Source organism: Hippocampus comes, unplaced genomic scaffold, assembly GCF_001891065.2.
Source record: "Hippocampus comes isolate QL1 unplaced genomic scaffold, H_comes_QL1_v1.1 scaffold124, whole genome shotgun sequence".
NCBI lineage: Eukaryota > Metazoa > Chordata > Actinopteri > Syngnathiformes > Syngnathidae > Hippocampus > Hippocampus comes.
Window position 1 is genome coordinate 1,742,391 of NW_017805075.1, and position 18,280 is coordinate 1,760,670.

An 18,280-nucleotide genomic window follows, 5' to 3' on the forward strand; every position below is an offset into this window, starting at 1 on the left:
CATAATGTATGGCTCCCATTTGTGCTGTCATACTGACCAATGGCGGCTGTGCAACAGTGATGTGGGAGTGTCATGGAGCAGAAATAAAGGGATCGGTGGTGCGGTACTTACAATACTATGGCGGTTGTGCAGATGATGCAGATAATGGTCGCACCATGCCAAGTGAGCGGTCATGCAGTAATTATAATACAATTTTGAATTTCAAGTGTCTAGTGGTGTGGAATATTCATCCATGACAGTTATGCAAATACTATATGTGGAGAGAAAGCTCTGCAATAATCAATGCTGTGGAATGTGCAAAACTGGCATACAAATTCAAAGTGCCACAATGGAATATACACACGGGCATACAGAATGTGTTTGTGTGTAGATTATCCTGATCCTCCGACCAAACTGGAGCTGTCCGATCCATATGAACGCAGCGTAAGACTCACTTGGGTCCCTGGAGACAGCAACTTCAGCCCCATTACAGGTTGGGAAATACACTGAGGTGGCCACTTTCTCTGTACTTTTCAAGCAAAAACTGTGCATCCTGAACCTGTCTAAAGTGATGGGGCAGGGCCCAGGAGACAGACATCACTTTGATGCCGATCCGCCAAGAAAGATAGCCTTTGAAACGTGTGGATTGTCACATTTTGCAAAATAACTAACTCCACGTGTTCATGTTCCAAGTGCCTTTTGGGGCATCTTATTAAGAAATTGATGATGATCATGACAACTGCATGTACATTCATGAATCTCTTGACACTGATCTGAAAACATTAAGTCAATAAATAACGTGTCGTCTTCTTAGAAAAGGAAGGATGCAGACCATAACATTTTAAAGTCTGGATCATTTTGCTACTGGTGGAAAGTATGCATTGCTACTTGCCATTTACTGCAAATACAGTAGAAAGTAGGATTCACGTTTGCAAGAAATCACAACTTCCTACTGCGGACCACATGCACATCCGATGTGAATGATTTGTTTGTCTTTCTCTTCAGAATACTTGGTGCAATATGATGATGATGACTGGTTACCCGGCAAGTGGAAGAACTTGTCAACATACCCCGGGAGCCTCAACTCGGTCATTCTGCACCTTTCGCCTTTCACATACTACGAGTTCCGCGTCATTGCTATCAATCAAATTGGTGCCAGTCGCCCAAGTCGTCCATCTATGCGATTCCAGACCAGCGGTGCACGTGGGTTTCATAGTCCCGCATTGCAGAGTTTCTTTCTTCCTTGGTTTGAGCCAGCATTTACTGCTAAACCTGTTGTTTTCGTGTCATGTGCATGTTTGAATGTCAAGAGATGTCAAGCTAGCCATTTCAATAATTGGTCCACAGCTCCAGATGTCATCCCAAAGAATGTCAAAGGAGTTGGAACATGGAGAAACAACATGGAGATCAGCTGGGAGGTAGAACACATCCACAAGAACGTGCGCATAAGGGCTACTGTACCTTGGAGCCCGTAAAAGCTTCAGCACTACAACTGTGGCCTTTTCTGTCAGCCTCTGACTTACAGAGAGTGGAACGGGCCACACCTCAAGTATCTCGTCTGGTGGCGAAGAAGAGACTCCAGAGAGGAGTGGAAGAATGCCACCACTAAATGGCTGAAATATTACATTTACGATGCAGATACATTTACTCCTTATGAGCTCAAAGTCCAGGCCGTCAATGACTTTGGGCTGGGCCCAGAGTCTCCCATTGTCATCGGTTACTCGGGGGAAGACCGTAAGTTCCGCGGTTCATCTCAGTCATCGGCTGAATGTGCATTTGCAGCACCGCGTTGCAGAGGGAACACGCTGCCATTCTCTCGTGTCCCTCACCAATGATTGATAGCAAACTCAGTGGACTTTCTGTCTTCCCCAAGGTCCCGTTAGTGCGCCCCAAAACCTGAGACTGTCGGACATTCAGGGCACCCAGGTGACCCTGCACTGGGACCCGGTGCCGCAAAGCTCCATCATGGGAGAACTGAAAGAATATAAGGTGCGTTGACCGAGACTGAAAAGCCACGATATCAAAGACAACATCCAGGAGACATGAGGTGACGTGTGTGATCACCAGACAGTTAAAGTAATTTTAGGTCAGTGGGTAACTTCTGTCTCCCGATATGAAAAGGAGTTGACACCTTGGCATGGGTTTTCTTGCACATTGTTTTATGAGCAGGAAAAGCAAGCCCACCATACAAAGCATCCAGAAAATGTTCACAATCAGTGAGTTCGCATCATAACTTTTTAAAAGCCCTGTAAAGTGAATTCTGAGATTTGTTTCAAAATATGTGTTGAAAGGCAATTTGTAAAAACATGCGAAAAGACCGATGACAATGTTGCGGAGTGAAAGCATTCAACTTTTTTTTCCTCACCCTTTCACATTTGCAGATTTGCATGCATGGTTTCAGCACATTTAGTGGACATGCCCACAGCATTTGAAAGTGTCGTGAACATCTCTTTCATAACTTTGAAGCCTCATTTAATCATACTTGGCTTGATTTTATTTGACTCATTCATAGGTGGCAGGTTGGTAACAACAGTCATCTCTGCAGTGTGGCAAATTTTGATGACATTTTTATTTCCATAAATCTTATGGAGAAAAAATGGTTGTTGCAAGTGAGTCAAATAATGAAATGTGAAGAATATCAAATTCATGTTGCTCTCTTCTTCATCTTCTGAACAAAGAGCATGAGCAGTTCTTTCAAATTCCGGAATGGCCTGCACAGACTACATAGTAGCATTAGGTTGATCCATCTACTCCTCTTTTTGTTTAAATGCAAAACAAAATGTTCATATTAAAAACAAACAGAAATATAATGCCAAATAAATCCTCTTCCATGTGTGATTTTGATTATGCCCTTCCCAAAGTGAGTGAAGCAAATAAACAATGCTTCTTGTTTGTGGTTGGCCTTGCAGGTTTACTACTGGAGGGACAGCAGCCAACTTAGGTGGCTGAGAGTCAACAGAGCGATGAGGTCTCAAGTGTTTGCGGACACCGGCCCCGAGCCTTCGGGGGTTCTCACCGACCTCAACCCCTACAGCAACTACAAGATGTACATCGTAGTGGCCAACAGTCGATATGAAGGCCCGCCCAGCAACAATGTCCACTTTTCGACACCGGAAGGAGGTACGAAAGGTCTGAAGTACCTCGACGTCCTGGTCTCAAGGGACACCGAGTTGGCAATGCGTCGACGCCACTCTTGGCCTCACTGAACAAATACTCTAAATCCTCATTTCTCATCAACTGGCGAAGGAAGACTTTGAATCGCTCCTTTATCATCTAGAACCGCTTCGAACAACCGGGCGTTTATGTGGGAATGGAGAATTTTTTTCCCATTGGTTTCACGTATTTGTGCAAAGGAAATGAACGTTTTAACTCGCGTGGTGTGTTCAGTGGCTTGTTGTGAAAACGCATTAATTAAGTTGAGTTGAGAAAGTCATCATCTGCTGTGTCATCTGTAGTCCCATCCGCTCCCACATCCTTCAGGATCCAGCAGCGACACCTTGACAGTATTTATGTGGACTGGGATCTACCGGCAGAACCCAACGGAATTATCAGCGGCTATTCCCTCAAGTACCAGACAGGTGATTCTTCACTCAGACGTTGCTGGTCATTGTGCATTCCCCGAATCGGACCTCGCTGTACAGATAGCTGGACCAGATCTGAGGTGGCCCGCCTCTTCAGATTCCCGCACCCCACCGGTTTTGACGAAGACCCACTCGTCCAAATCTTATTACGTGGACTCTCACACTATTCTTACCAACATTGTTTCACGCCCCATGATATGTTCAATGTTGCCCACTCGGCATCTATTGCTGCCTGCTCATCCTGGAAGAGAGGGCTCTCTCGCCAACTGCGGCCCCTTCGCAAGCTTGTTCATTTTTCCTCAAATGTTTTATTTTTGCCCCCCTGAGGGTTAAGATCATGGGATGCCGTAAATATTTGCCACCTGCAGGCTCGTTGAAGTGAAGCGCACTATGATTATATCTGACTTGACCGACTGGGATTTGCTCTGGCTCCACAGTGAATGCCAGCAAGGGAGAGGAGCAGAGAGTGGAAGAGTTCCTTGCAAACGTGACCAGTTTCTCACTGCGGCGATACGACCGCTACACTCGATACCGCTTCTCCGTGGCCGCTCGAACTCGACTCGGTTTGGGCCAGTGGCATACGGAGGAGTCGCCGCACTACACCACCGAGAGTAAGCCTTTGCGCATTTGTCGGCTCGCGCGTTTATGTGTGAAGATGTGAGCATGACGTGAGCTTTGCTCATCCGCAGTCTACGCCCAGGATCAAGTGGACCTCTCCACGAAGGGCTGGTTCATTGGCATCATGTGCGCCGTGGCCCTCATCGTGCTCATGCTACTCATCGTGTGTTTCATCAAGAGAAGCCGAGGGGGCAAATACCCAGGTGCCCGCAGATTGCCCATCTGTCACATGGCATCTCCTAACTGTCTTTTTTTCAATTGCAGTACGGGAAAAGAAAGAGATTTCATTAGAACCTGTGGATGACATCGATCAAGAGGGTTCTTTTGACTATCGGTACGTATGAGAGAAACCGTTCCCACTACATTCTGACAAAAGTGAACGGGGAATATTAGTGTAAAAATAATGTCTTGATCACTTGTTTGGCTTATGACAAATCACCCTCATCATATTCAGATGAAATATAATTGACACCCCAGTGTCACAGCTTTCTGGATTGGGCGCTTTGTTCTCATGCTATTGACTTCCCTTTGCTCTGCAACCATGTGGAAGTCATACTGCCTCGGGCAAATGACAGGAACCATTTCAAGTTCTCTTCTTGTAAACAAACCATTCAGTCAAATTGCACAACTGTGGAATGTAGCCAAACACATTGTGTCTGATTTAAATGATGCTGCACAGGTTCAGATCACATCATCTCTAATTTTTTTCCTCCATTCAAATCTATTTTTTCTTCACCCCCCCCTCAAAAAAAAAACATTTCCTTCACCTCTGAACAACAAGGTCTCTTGAAAGGTAGGTCTATATCAGCAGTTTTCCTGCAAAACGTGGCTTCCACTGGCTGCTCAACTAAACAAATGTCCTTTCCTGCAGGCTTGCACGTGTCACCACTCTGCCCTACCCACGCTGGTACGTGCTCTATATTGGGCTCGACACCGTCGACAAGAATGGAAATACTTCCAAATTGTCCGTGTTCAAATAATAATTGAAGGGACAGCCCGAAAGTGTGCGTGTGTGTGTGTGTGCGTGTGTGTGTGTGTGTGTGTGTGAGTGAGAATTTTGTTTGTTTATTTATTTATTAGAATCTCGGGTTCCAAACGTACTGAATTGTACAGACCATACATTAATTAAATAATTCATTCATTCATTTTCCGATACGCTTTATATCCTCACAAGGGTCCTCACAAGCCTATTCCGTCAGTCTTCGGGCAGTAGGCGGGGGACACCCTGAACCGGTTGCCAGCCAATCGCAGGACACAGACCATACAATTGTTTGTAATCTACAGTGGTTCCAGTTCGGCATTGTAAATGAGAAACTGTTCTCAATTGCCTTTCTGGGTTTTAACAGAGGAAGTAATGGCTTTTTTGTTCATTTCAATGGGGGCACATGATTTGAGATACAAGTCGGAAGCGTGAAACAAATTAAAAGGTGCATCTCAAGCCACCACTGTACTTTTTTTTCCAATGTAGGGAGGAGGAAATGGGGATTCAGAGAGGACCACCTTCTAAGGAGGCTGTGATGAAAAGGTCAGAGAGCGACGACAGCCTGGTGGACTACGGAGACGGCGGAGACATACCCTTCAATGAGGACGGGTCCTTCATTGGCCAATACACGGCACGAAGGAGAGACGTGAGGGACTTGGACTTTGGTGGCAGTTTGGAGCTGCATTCTCCAGTGAACGCCATCTACTCCCTGGCTTGAAAAGGGCAAATTCAGGCAGACTGCCAGGACCAGCAGGAGGACGAGCTGGTCTAAAACGATGGGCACGTAGCTGGGAAAACACTCAGCTTTGGTCACGTCAAAATCATGAGAACACATGCCATTCCAGACACATTTGCATGTGTGTCAAGTCAGATCCTGGAATGAAAAGTGAATCATTTTATCACGTTGATAAGAAAAAACAAATGCAGGACAGAAACGTTCCATCAAACGTTGGTTTCTTTTTTTTTTTTTTTCTGTCAACATCAGTAATGAAATTTTAACCCTTTAGAACACAGGTGTCAAACTCAAGGCCCAGGGGCCAGATCTGGCCTGCCACATCATTTCATGAGGCCCGCGAAGGCAAATCAAACACATCACCTTCCATGATGCTGACTAAAATCTCTACCAAAATTTTAAATTCTCATATGTAATAAATAAGAGGCATATTGTAAGCATTTTCTTGTGACCAAACCCCTCATTACAGTAACTTAAACAATAGTTGAATAAACCGTTATTATTGACTTTTTAATATGGTTTCAGTCATAATGGCCCTCCAAGGGAAACGGTAACTAAAATGTGGCCCCCGACAAAAATGAGTTTGACACCCCTGTTTTAGAACCTCTGAACAACGATTTAACGGCTGCTCGTTTCAAGATATTTCCAATGACTAATTAATTAAATTCCGTCGGCCAATCAGTTTGCAGCTCTGCTGCATGGAAAATGAGATGGTGTCATATTGTAAATGTAACTTCTTGTAACCTTCCACTCACAAGAGAGAAATGACTCACGTGGCTTGTTTGCTGCTCACAGTATATCCACAGTGTGCTCGCTGTATATTCCACCCATTGCTGCATTGTAAATCACGTGTCGAATATTACATTTTGGAATGGTGCTTATGTTCTCTTTTACTGCTCCTTTTCCAAACTTCATGTGAAAATCTGACACACCACAGAGAAGGGAGTCATCAACAATGCTGTCAAATTTGATTGATTACAAAATCACCAAGTTTGTCAGATGAGGCTTCAAATAGTGACAAATCAAGATGTTCTATGTCCACTGAAACCACGCCCACCAAACTGCCAATCCAGCGCTTGTAACTCAATGAGCTTCCCAAAACAAACAAAGTACAACACTTGTTAGCATTTACAAACAAAAGCAAAGTAAATAAACACAAAGCCGCTGACTAAAATTAGTAACAAAGTACACTGCAGTGTTTTTGGAGATCACAAATTAAAAAATTCCTTAAAGGACCTTCATCATAGGTACGGTAAAAGAGCAACATTTTTCATCTGGATGTAAAAACATTTACACTTAGAGCTGACTTCACTTCTGTTGACAGCTTATTCAATTTGCCTGCATCATAACAGCTGAATGCTGCTTTACCGTGTTGACTTGAATTCTGGGCTCTAGTTAGTGAAGCACATTTGCAGACCTCGCAGCCCCATTGGGTTTATATTCCATGAGCGTGTCTTTAAGATGTACATACACCCTTCTGCAATTTATGGACCAGGAGCTGAATTTAAAAAAAAAATCTCTTCTCCAGCTGGCTGGAGCCAATGTAAAGCCTTTAGGACTGGAGTCATATGTTCTGTTCACTTTGTTATGGTCAGAACCTGAGGTGCAGTTGTTTTAGTGATTGATTTGATGTGACTGCTGAAAGTCTGATCGGAATCAATCAGCACCACAAGGTTTCGGACTTAGTCTTTGCCTTTTATAGACGTGACTCTAAGTGTTTACTAACAGCAATCTTCTTTTCTCTATTGCTAAAAACAATCACTTCAGTTTTGTTTTGGTTTAGTTGAAGGAAATTTTGGGTTGTGCAGTTGTGAATTTGTTTGAGACAGGAACACGACACCTTAGTGCTACTGGCGTCATTCGGGGACAATGATAAATATACAGTACAGTCGAACCTCGTTACAATGTACCTGGAGGGACATAATGAATCTGTATGTTATGACGTTCGTTCGTTGGAACCATTTCCAAGAAAACAGCCGCCAACTAGAACGTAGAATACAGTATGCACATTTATAGAAGTAAAAACATGAACATGTAATACAGTATAAACATGTCAATTACAAATACGTGTGTACAGTATGAAGAAAAAATGATTTTATTAGACATGAAACAGATAACTGGAGCATTCCTATTTCAGCTCTGAAAACATTCAGTCAGCAAAATGTTATCTGCGATAGGCATCTGGACTGTTCAGTGTCATCTTAGCTAGTCCTAGTCTTGCTTCCATTTAGTCTGATGCAAACATAGGTGCCCTAATTCTTATTTAGTGGGGGAAGGGTGAGCCGAAGAGTGTCACTCGATATCATTTTTGACACGGCCAAAAATTAGGGTTTTGAAATTAGCTTAATGCTTTGGCTCCAAAACTGAGTATAATACGCACTGCATAGTTCTTCGTCTTCGCATGTTTTCAGCAATTATCTTCAAACATCTACAGTATTGGGAAATACATTTTGGAATTAACAGGACCTTTGAAAATAAATTTAACTGTAGTAATAACCTTGAATGAGCAGGCTTCTATTATCAATGACCTTGAATTTTTTGCTGCATGACGTGTTCGTTGTCTTGAACCCTTGAACCAGTCGCCTCTCCACAAGCCACCTCCCTGTTGCATCACACAGTTTAGTGGCAAAAAGAATCTTCTTATCATATCACCGCACCAGCATTGAAGGCATTATTAACCGATAGAGTGAAATTGTGTTCTTGCTGCCTCAGTGATTGCTGCATTGGATGGCAAAATGCTAAAGTCGACATACTGTGCACACTGGATGGAAGACTGAAACAATATGTCAACATTTGGAGTGCTGACAACGAAAATTGTATGATGGATTGGAAACATCGCTTATACGTGCATGAACTTGATTTGTAACACAAAGATTTATAATTAAACCTCCAATTAACCACAGGAGTCTAAAAGAATCTCTTTTGCGAAACCGACACTCAACTCACAAATAATCAACATACATGTGAAAAATGAACAATAAATGGTTCGAGGTACAAAAATGGAGGGATCCTGAAATGCTGCTCAAACAACAACAGTCCAGAAATGTGTGCTGCCAAGTCTTTCGGTAGGCCTTTAAAAGTGTTTCAGTGACAGCAGCTCTCCGGAGGGAGTGGCAGAGTGACTTTTTAGACGCCTTCTGCCAACTAGGCTTTCGCTGACTGCTGTTGCGCTTATCTACCGACAAGGTACTCAAAGCGCTTTAACACTGTCTCCTTGTGCACCTGCTGATGACGCTGCATCAGGAACAGCAGGGGGTTCAGTATCTGGCTGCAGGACACTTGGACGACAGATGTTCACAAGGGCTGGGGATCAAACCCGCAACCTCTGGTTTGGGAGAAGATCACTCCACCACTGCAGCCATGCTGGCCCAACGCGAACTGCCCATTTACAATTAAAAAAAAAAAAACTGCAACCAAAGGCGGTTAAAAACTCACTTTATTATGGTACGAGCCTACAAAAATTTAAATGAAACACAAAAAAAGGGGCCAGTGTTTATCTTCACTCTACACCAAGACAAACTCAACCAACACAACTACTGTACTGTGCACACAAGAGCATTTTGTAATGAACCTTAGCGCATCATAGTCATCATAGTAACCTCTCAGTAATTGAGTCGACCTTAGCGCATCATAGTCATAGTCATCATAGTAACCTCTCAGTAATTGAGTCGCGGTCGGTGTCAGTGTGCAGGCAGGCAGCAAGTTGGCAGACATTCAATCAGCGTACGCCGTTCTAATGTGTGTTGTAATGTTGTAATGTCTAATGTGCACTGTGTTGTTAGAATTGGATTACATTTATTGTGAGTCAGCTATGTAGCAAGGGCAAATGTGGCAACTTCCTTTCCTGCTTGACAACTTGAACATGACCAAAAAAAAAAAAAAAAGTGATAAAAATGAGAATAAAAGTGGAATGAAGGTAAAAAGTGGGGTAACAGTGGAGCAAGTTGAAGTCCGGAGTTCAGCGCGAGGATCTGCAAGCTAGATAAATATAAAATGAGAGACACTTTACAAGTGTCCGATTGCGTGTGAGGAACCGAACGCATGATGGAAACATTTATCAAGTTGTTCTTATCTTCAGGAGGAGTATTTACATAACCGCCGTTACGTTATCCTGGTTTATGTTTCAAGAGAAGTAGATTATCATCGGAGCTACCCAACTAATGGCTTGCTTTTCTCAGCGGACGTTGTGCTTCTGAGAGCATCTGTCTGGCTGGGGCGGCATGCAGCCTTTGTCCCTCCTGAGCATACTATAAAACCCACTTCCACATGTGGAACAAACACAGCCAGCCAATTGCGTTCGACCAGGTAAGAGGACTGCTGATGTTTGGAGCTTCAACAGGTGAATTTCGAACCATTTTTAACAAGAACTGACATCCGTGATTATCTCTGTTCATAGCGGCGATCCACAAACATGGCTCAGCTACAACTATTGGCTGGTAAACTTCTAATTTGAACTTCCATTTGAAACAAAGGCACATGTCCAGTACCAAAACCTCAACATACGTCATCATTTTGAGCTCTCTTTTTCAGGACTGTCCCTCTGGATGTGCCTTCAAGTTGGTTCGTCCTTGGCTATGTTCATGGCGCCCCTTTTCTCCAACAGCGGCTGCGTTATTTGTTGCATTCCTCTTCTTTCCAACAGTGTCCTCCAGCAAACTGGTCTGTTACTTTACCAACTGGTCCCAGTACAGGCCAGGTGTTGGAAGATACATGCCAGAAAATGTGGACCCCCATCTCTGCACACACCTGATCTACGCCTTCTCCATCATCAGCCCTTCAAATGAGCTGTCAACCTACGAATGGAACGATGACGTTCTGTATAAATCCTTCAATCAACTCAAGAGCAGGCAAGTTCTGCCAGTCCAACACAGGGAGAGCATCAAACAAATACAAACTCATCAGAGCACAGAAAACACTTTTCCACTTTCACTTAGTCCATCTCAGATGAGCTTGCACCTAGAGTAACTGGCGGCGTTTCCGTGCGTTGTCGATATATGGCTTTCACTTTCCATAGTGGAATTTTAACTTGTTCTTGCAGTTGTAGTGACAAAGTTTAAAAGGGAATTGTTGACAGAAACAAAAGTTTATGAAGTGTTCTTGAGCCCATGTGGCAATATCTTTTACACAAGGATGCTGTTTTTTTATTGTCTTGTTTTCTTATTCAGTGTCGCTTGGACAAATCAAACGACACGTGCAGTCAATGTTGGGGTTTTTTCGGCCTTGCCGCTTATGCTCAGAAATGTCTCCACATTATTTGAAACTTTGGTGACATTTTGGACCGTAGATGATGAAATCTCTAAATTATTTCAGATTGCAAGTTGAAAAATGGTGTTCTTAACCTGTTGGGCTACCTATTTTCTCGCGGAGCTGTTCACAAATAGGTCAACCTCGCCCCATCTTTGCTTGTGATTGACTGAGCAAGTCAGGGAAGCTCCTTTTATGCCCAATCGAGACACTCGCCTATTTCCAGTGAAGATGCTCACTTGTAAAATGTTGCCAACAAGTGTTTTTTGAGCATTCCTCAACTTTCCCAGTCCTTAGAGCCCTTGTCCCATCTTTATTGGAAGGCGTTGGGGCATCAAATTCAAAATGAGAGTTTTCGCAAAAACAAAAAAAAAAACAAAAAAAACTGACATGTTAATTAGTTTGAACATTAAATATGTTGTCTGCAAAGTGTATTCAACTGTATATAGGTTGAAAGTGTTTGCAATCTCCCAGCGATGGAGCACAAAAAGTGGAAACACGGCTGAATGCTCAGGTTTAATAGAGGAGAAAATGCAGCAATCTATATCAAAGGGCAGTGCTGTTATGAGAAATAATTGTCATTATAACGATGATTACAGCAGTATAAAATGATGTGACTCAAAACAAAGACCGAAGCCAACCCGAAAGCCGAATGGTTAGGCTGGGCTGCCCAAAAAGGGGCAGTCGAACACCATCGGCTGAGGTAAATGAAAGCCAACAACAAGCACACAGAAAGTAACACTGGATGTACTGGTTTCAGTAAAACACGGTAGGGAAGTTCATAGAAGGCTCTAACCAAGCAAAAAGCACGCTGAGAAAAAAACTGGGACAGAAGGGCAATGGAGCCAAGCCAATGAACACTGATAGCAAACGGCATCCATTCTCACAAGGGTTGAGGGCGTGCTGGTGCCTATCCAGGCTGTCTTGGGCGAGACGCGAGCTACACCATGAATTGGTCGCCAGACAACTGCAGGGCACAAAGAGACAAAAAAAAAAACAACAGAAAACACGCATTCACATTCATGGTGCAGGACAATTTAGAGCCTTCAAATGAACCTACCTACCGTATACGTCAGATCTTGAATCTTTGCTGGCAATACTTGTCTAAGCTTGATTTCTGAATGTGATGGTCACATAGAAACCCCCAGCTGAAGACTTTGCTCGCTGTCGGTGGCTGGAACTTTGGAACTGCACAGTAAGAATTGTCCTTGGATTCATTTCAAACAAACCAATGATGGGACTATAAAAGGCATACCTTACGGTGTACGGGGTGTGTCCGTAAAGATGGTGAACAATTGTTTGCTCCCCACTGCTGCAGATTTACCACCATGGTTTCCACTCCTGCCAACCGCCAGACGTTCATTCGTTCTTCCATTCAGTTCTTGCGACGGTACGGCTTCGATGGGTTGGACCTGGACTGGGAGTACCCCGGAGCGCGAGGAAGCCCTCCGGAGGACAAGGAGAGGTTCACGGTGCTTTGTCAGGTCAGCTGGCCGAGCCGGAATTGACTGGAGGCATCATCTTGAAAGACGACTGCAAATTGTTCTGCAATTCCACGTAGGAATTGATGGCTGCCTTTGAGGAGGAAGCCGCACAAACGAGTCGACCACGCCTGCTACTCACGGCTGCGGTTGCGGCTGGGAGGGGAAACATTGACAATGGTTATGAGATTGACCGAGTGTCAAAGTGAGTCCTCTTGTCTTCCTCCTCTTGGGACCTTTGGTCACAACAAAATGTTCTGTGGTGTCGAGCAGCTTTCTAGACTTCATCAATGTGATGACCTATGACTTCCACGGAGCGTGGGACCCCATCACTGGTCACAATAGCCCCCTGTACCGCGCCTCTTCCGATCAAGGGGAGAACATCTACTACAACGTGGTGAGTGCCATTTTCACACCGGCCCTCAATTCCAACCTGCAAATCCAACACGTTGTAGGCAAACAAACTCGTTTCTGTCGCCCTTCCTCAAGGATTTTGCAATGAAACACTGGCGAGATCAAGGAGCTCCGCTTGACAAGCTCAACCTTGGTTTTGCGACATACGGACGCACATTTCGTACAGTTTCAGCAGCTCATGGCGTTGGCGCACCTGCCTCCGGAGCAGCCCCGGCTGGGAGTTACACACGTGAAGCTGGCTTTTGGTCTTACTATGAGGTCGGTCAACATTCACCACACATGTTTGATCACTGTCATCAGTCACCAAGAATCATGATAATTTTTTTTTTTACGATTAAACCTAAATCCATCCACTCTCTAGTTATATAAATGCTGACCTTCTCCAAGACCACCCGAAACATGCTTTTTTTTTGTGGGGGGCATCCTATTATCGTATAATTGCACATCCACTTCAGTAGGTGGCAGTGGAACTCTCATTGTCAGAGTGTGCGCAGGGAGTATTAGTTCTAAAGTGTACACTGAAAAGACTCCATTTTATTTTCTCAAGTGGCTGCAAACAATAGTATCATCTGGATTTTGATACATTTTTCAAGTAGAGGTATAGTCTACTTTAAATTTTGAAAATGTTCAAAATTTGTTCTTCGCGACAAAAAAAAAAAAAACTGAGACCATTAACACTCCTGCCAACCGCCAGACGTTCATTCGTTCTTCCATTCAGTTCTTGCGACGGTACGGCTTCGATGGGTTGGACCTGGACTGGGAGTACCCCGGAGCGCGAGGAAGCCCTCCGGAGGACAAGGAGAGGTTCACGGTGCTTTGTCAGGTCAGCTGGCCGAGCCGGAATTGACTGGAGGCATCATCTTGAAAGACGACTGCAAATTGTTCTGCAATTCCACGTAGGAATTGATGGCTGCCTTTGAGGAGGAAGCCGCACAAACGAGTCGACCACGCCTGCTACTCACGGCTGCGGTTGCGGCTGGGAGGGGAAACATTGACAATGGTTATGAGATTGACCGAGTGTCAAAGTGAGTCCTCTTGTCTTCCTCCTCTTGGGACCTTTGGTCACAACAAAATGTTCTGTGGTGTCGAGCAGCTTTCTAGACTTCATCAATGTGATGACCTATGACTTCCACGGAGCGTGGGACCCCATCACTGGTCACAATAGCCCCCTGTACCGCGCCTCTTCCGATCAAGGGGAGAACATCTACTACAACGTGGTGAGTGCCATTTTCACACCGGCCCTCAATTCCAACCTGCAAATCCAACACGTTGTAGGCAAACAAACTCGTTTCTGTCGCCCTTCCTCAAGGATTTTGCAATGAAACACTGGCGAGATCAAGGAGCTCCGCTTGACAAGCTCAACCTTGGTTTTGCGACATACGGACGCACATTTCGTACAGTTTCAGCAGCTCATGGCGTTGGCGCACCTGCCTCCGGAGCAGCCCCGGCTGGGAGTTACACACGTGAAGCTGGCTTTTGGTCTTACTATGAGGTCGGTCAACATTCACCACACATGTTTGATCACTGTCATCAGTCACCAAGAATCATGATAATTTTTTTTTTTACGATTAAACCTAAATCCATCCACTCTCTAGTTATATAAATGCTGACCTTCTCCAAGACCACCCGAAACATGCTTTTTTTTTGTGGGGGGGCATCCTATTATCGTATAATTGCACATCCACTTCAGTAGGTGGCAGTGGAACTCTCATTGTCAGAGTGTGCGCAGGGAGTATTAGTTCTAAAGTGTACACTGAAAAGACTCCATTTTATTTTCTCAAGTGGCTGCAAACAATAGTATCATCTGGATTTTGATACATTTTTCAAGTAGAGGTATAGTCTACTTTAAATTTTGAAAATGTTCAAAATTTGTTCTTCGCGACAAAAAAAAAAAAAACTGAGACCATTAAAATTGTTGGCGAACTACGACCTTGAATGAACCCTGACAAAAAAAACACCCATTCGCTCCGTGCTCAGACACTCACAAACCTTTTTCACTCATTGAGAGACATTCTTTGGAGTATGTTCAAAAGGTTTGCAGCGAGAAAAACAATTTTCAACTGCTTGCAACCTTTTAGGCAAAAAGGCAATGTTCGCTACGTGCTCACACACTCGCAAGAAGTGGCGGCTCAGCGAGATACGGGCTTCAACCATGTGGAAAGCCTTCCCAGAAAAGTTGAAGCTGTTCCAGCCGTTATAGGGTGGACGAAGACGACTAGATGCGGGCAGGAGAAATACTGTAGTTGTGTGTGCTATCATTGTTTTTGTGGACCTCAGACAACTTTATCTTGGCGGGTATGTTTGAGTAGGGACTCTGCATTTTTCAGCATTCCAATATTTGGAACCGCACGACAAAAACCACTCCCCAAACTTTGCCGTGCCGACTCCCATGCAGTCTGACTGAAAGGCTCCTATGCCGGCCGTCGCATATGCAATTACAACAAACCCGGTCACTTGCCCTAGTGGAGATTGTTTTCACGGATTGTTAATTTCATCTCAACAGATCTGCACGTTCCTCAGTAGTGGAGGAACTCTCAGCTGGATCGAGGAACAGAGGGTGCCATATGCCACTCAAGGCAATGAGTGGGTTGGCTTTGATAACAGGCGGAGCTTTGAAATCAAGGTAATAAATGGCCTTCTTCCATGAATGCTGAAGTTGATGGACTCATTGGTCATGTTTGTACGTTGCCTGTGTTGCTGGAGACACGGCCGCTGCTTTGTGCCAACTGGCCTCATCGAGCCAAGTAGAGAAAAAGTTTGGCCTTTACAAAGATAATAATCTTCATTTTGGACGGACACTACGTGTTCCTTACAGCATGTGGCTGTGTATCATTCCTACAAATGCTAATGAGGTGCCATTAGGTTCAACTGTTCCTTTATTTCCATGAAACACTGTTACAACCAAGAAATGATTTACCAAATACAAATGTCCAGATTTTTCCTGCGTTGTTTCCGTTCCCATTCAGTTCAAAAAGCTTTTGCTCAAATCCATTTGAAACTGACGCTCTCTACCACTCAATGCTGTCTCCCAGACGCAGTACCTGAAAGAGGAAAACTTTGGTGGGGCTTTTGTCTGGGCTCTGGATCTTGATGATTTTACTGGAGAGTTCTGTGGACAAGGAAGCTATCCACTCATCCGTTACCTGCGCGATCTTCTGGGTTCAGGTCTGAAATTCGTGGCAAGAAAAAAAAAATTGATCTGCCAAACAAGTCAAATATCTTGTGACTAATCGCTTGGATGATAATCTACTTCATCTGGGTAGCTTTCCCAACAACGCCGCTGTCACCCACAATGCCAGCAGGGACCACGGCTGGACCAACTGAAACCACAATGGCACCGGAGTTCCCAATGACGACAAAGACCACAACCGCACCCTCTCCGAGCACAATAGCGCCAGAGACCACCGCTGCACCAACCACCACAACTATCGCATCTGGAAGTGGCTTCTGTGCCAACAAGGCTGACGATCTGTACGAGAATAGTAATGACAAAAACTCCTTTTATCAGTGCTTCCAGGGCCGCACCTTCATCCAGAAATGTCCTGCTAATCTTGTTTTCAACAACAAATGCAAGTGCTGTGATTGGCCAAAATAAACATGAAATCATTGCCTTGCTCAAACAGCACAGTTTGTTTTGGGGTTTTTTTGTTGTTGTTTTTAAGGGGACTATATGCAAACACCATCACAATGCTTTCTGTTTATGGCGACAACATCAATAAAATACCTGTGCCGCATCCTCTGTACAGTGCCTTGTCTGTAGATATTTTTAACCTGACTGTCATTAAACCAAATCGTTAGTCAAGTGTTTCTATTTTTTGGGGAGTGTCCCTTTACCATTTTCTGTCACAGTTTTTGGTCATGCCGATTGCACACTCACCTCACGCCAGGCAAGGAAGACATCCCTGCCATTTTAGGCACATGCAACAACACCAGGCATGCCAATAATACCCAGCCAACTTGTTTTGCTTGAGAAATAAAGTTGAATTGAGGTGAGACAGCAACCTCATCAGGCTATGGCATTAAAAAATAAATAAAAAGAAGATAATGAAATGTGTGCGACTACAGTAAGTAATAGTGATTACTGTAAGTGCAAGTTAAAGGGGGAGTTTGCAATTAAAAAAAACATGTAGTGGTGCTATACATTTACAAACCCAATTCCAATGAAGTTGGGACATAATGTTAAGCATGAAGAAAAACAGAATAATCATTTGCGAATTATGTTCGAGCTATATTTCATTGAATACACTACAAAGACAAGAAACAAAATCTTTAACTTACCATTTTATGGCTGCAACACCTATGAAAAAAGTTGGGGCGTGGGCATGTTTCCCATTGTGTTGCATCACCTTTTGTTTTGACAACATTCAATCAACGTTTGGGAACTGAGGACACCAATTGTAGCTTTGAAGATAGAATTCTTTCCCATTCTTGCATGATGTTTGGCTTCAGCTTTTCAACAGTCCGGCGTCTCCGTTGTTGTATTTGACTCTTCATAATGTGCTACGCAGTTTCAATGGGACACAGGTCTGGACTGCAGGCAGGCCAGTCTAGTACCTGCGCTCTTTGACTATGAAGCCACGCTGCTTTAATACGAATGGAATCTGGTTTGGCGTTGTCTTGCTAAAATAAGCGGGGGCGTCCATGAAAAAGATGTTGCTTGGATGGCGGCAATCAGTCTACATCCTTCAGCATGAATGGTGCCTTCACAGATGTGAAGAAGTTACTTTTCTAGACAATCGTACACCTGTTCCCCGTTCTAGTTTTTTGATCCATTGTAGCAAGTTCTGTCATGGTGGTTGGATTATTGCTGGGAGCTTCTAAGTGCTGCATCATTTTGTGATTTTGCTGGTTTGTGATGATGTTTGACCTGATAGTTTGTAGTTTTACACTAAAGTAGCAAGCAAATTCACTGCAACGATCTATTGAGAGACGTTCTGGTGCTATTTCAATTTTGGAGCCCTGTGAGATTGTTGACCACAGCAAACGGAGTGCAGGTTCTTGCGAAATATTTCAGAAAAGTGTTGCTGGCTAGCTTTTACTAACTCTTGGTTACATTTACAAAGACATTGTCTGTACAGGTCAAAATGAACTTGGAGTTGAGTTTTTCCTCCACTTACGCATCAGTTTCCTAACATGAGATTTAACTGCCAAAATAACATTTACTAAAACTACACTCCCACTTTATCGTGCGGTGATCACATTTCCACCACTTATTGCTAATCATACACACCCACCAATTTAGGTTGCT

General features: G+C 43.9%; 2 protein-coding genes across 5 annotated transcripts in view; both read left to right on the forward strand.

The window, feature by feature from the left end:
* Positions 1–6,365, forward strand: part of nfascb (neurofascin homolog (chicken) b) — an 18,312-nt gene extending 11,947 nt beyond the window's left edge. For 3 of the 4 annotated variants that reach the window (XM_019865166.1, XM_019865165.1, XM_019865169.1), the window contains exons 15-27: positions 371–472; positions 985–1,182; positions 1,327–1,397; positions 1,491–1,713; positions 1,853–1,968; positions 2,889–3,099; positions 3,435–3,557; positions 3,998–4,171; positions 4,250–4,381; positions 4,443–4,512; positions 4,960–4,971; positions 5,050–5,085; positions 5,647–6,365. In XM_019865166.1, the coding sequence (XP_019720725.1) occupies positions 371–472; positions 985–1,182; positions 1,327–1,397; positions 1,491–1,713; positions 1,853–1,968; positions 2,889–3,099; positions 3,435–3,557; positions 3,998–4,171; positions 4,250–4,381; positions 4,443–4,512; positions 4,960–4,971; positions 5,050–5,085; positions 5,647–5,878 (1,700 nt within the window). In that variant the 3' untranslated portion in view covers positions 5,879–6,365. The remainder of the gene's footprint in view (positions 1–370; positions 473–984; positions 1,183–1,326; positions 1,398–1,490; positions 1,714–1,852; positions 1,969–2,888; positions 3,100–3,434; positions 3,558–3,997; positions 4,172–4,249; positions 4,382–4,442; positions 4,513–4,959; positions 4,972–5,049; positions 5,086–5,646) is intronic. The other variant, XM_019865168.1, reaches the window with a different exon arrangement.
* A 3,731-nt stretch (positions 6,366–10,096) lies between these two features.
* LOC109513032 (chitinase acidic) lies at positions 10,097–16,834 on the forward strand. The gene is made up of 12 exons (XM_019865233.1): positions 10,097–10,198; positions 10,290–10,329; positions 10,424–10,453; positions 10,536–10,740; positions 12,276–12,332; positions 12,456–12,621; positions 12,699–12,823; positions 12,892–13,015; positions 13,108–13,290; positions 15,536–15,655; positions 16,065–16,197; positions 16,296–16,834. Exons 1-12 carry the CDS (start codon positions 10,160–10,162, stop codon positions 16,625–16,627), a joined length of 1,554 nt encoding a protein of 517 aa, XP_019720792.1. The 5' UTR covers positions 10,097–10,159; the 3' UTR covers positions 16,628–16,834.
* The last annotated feature ends 1,446 nt before the right edge of the window (positions 16,835–18,280 follow it).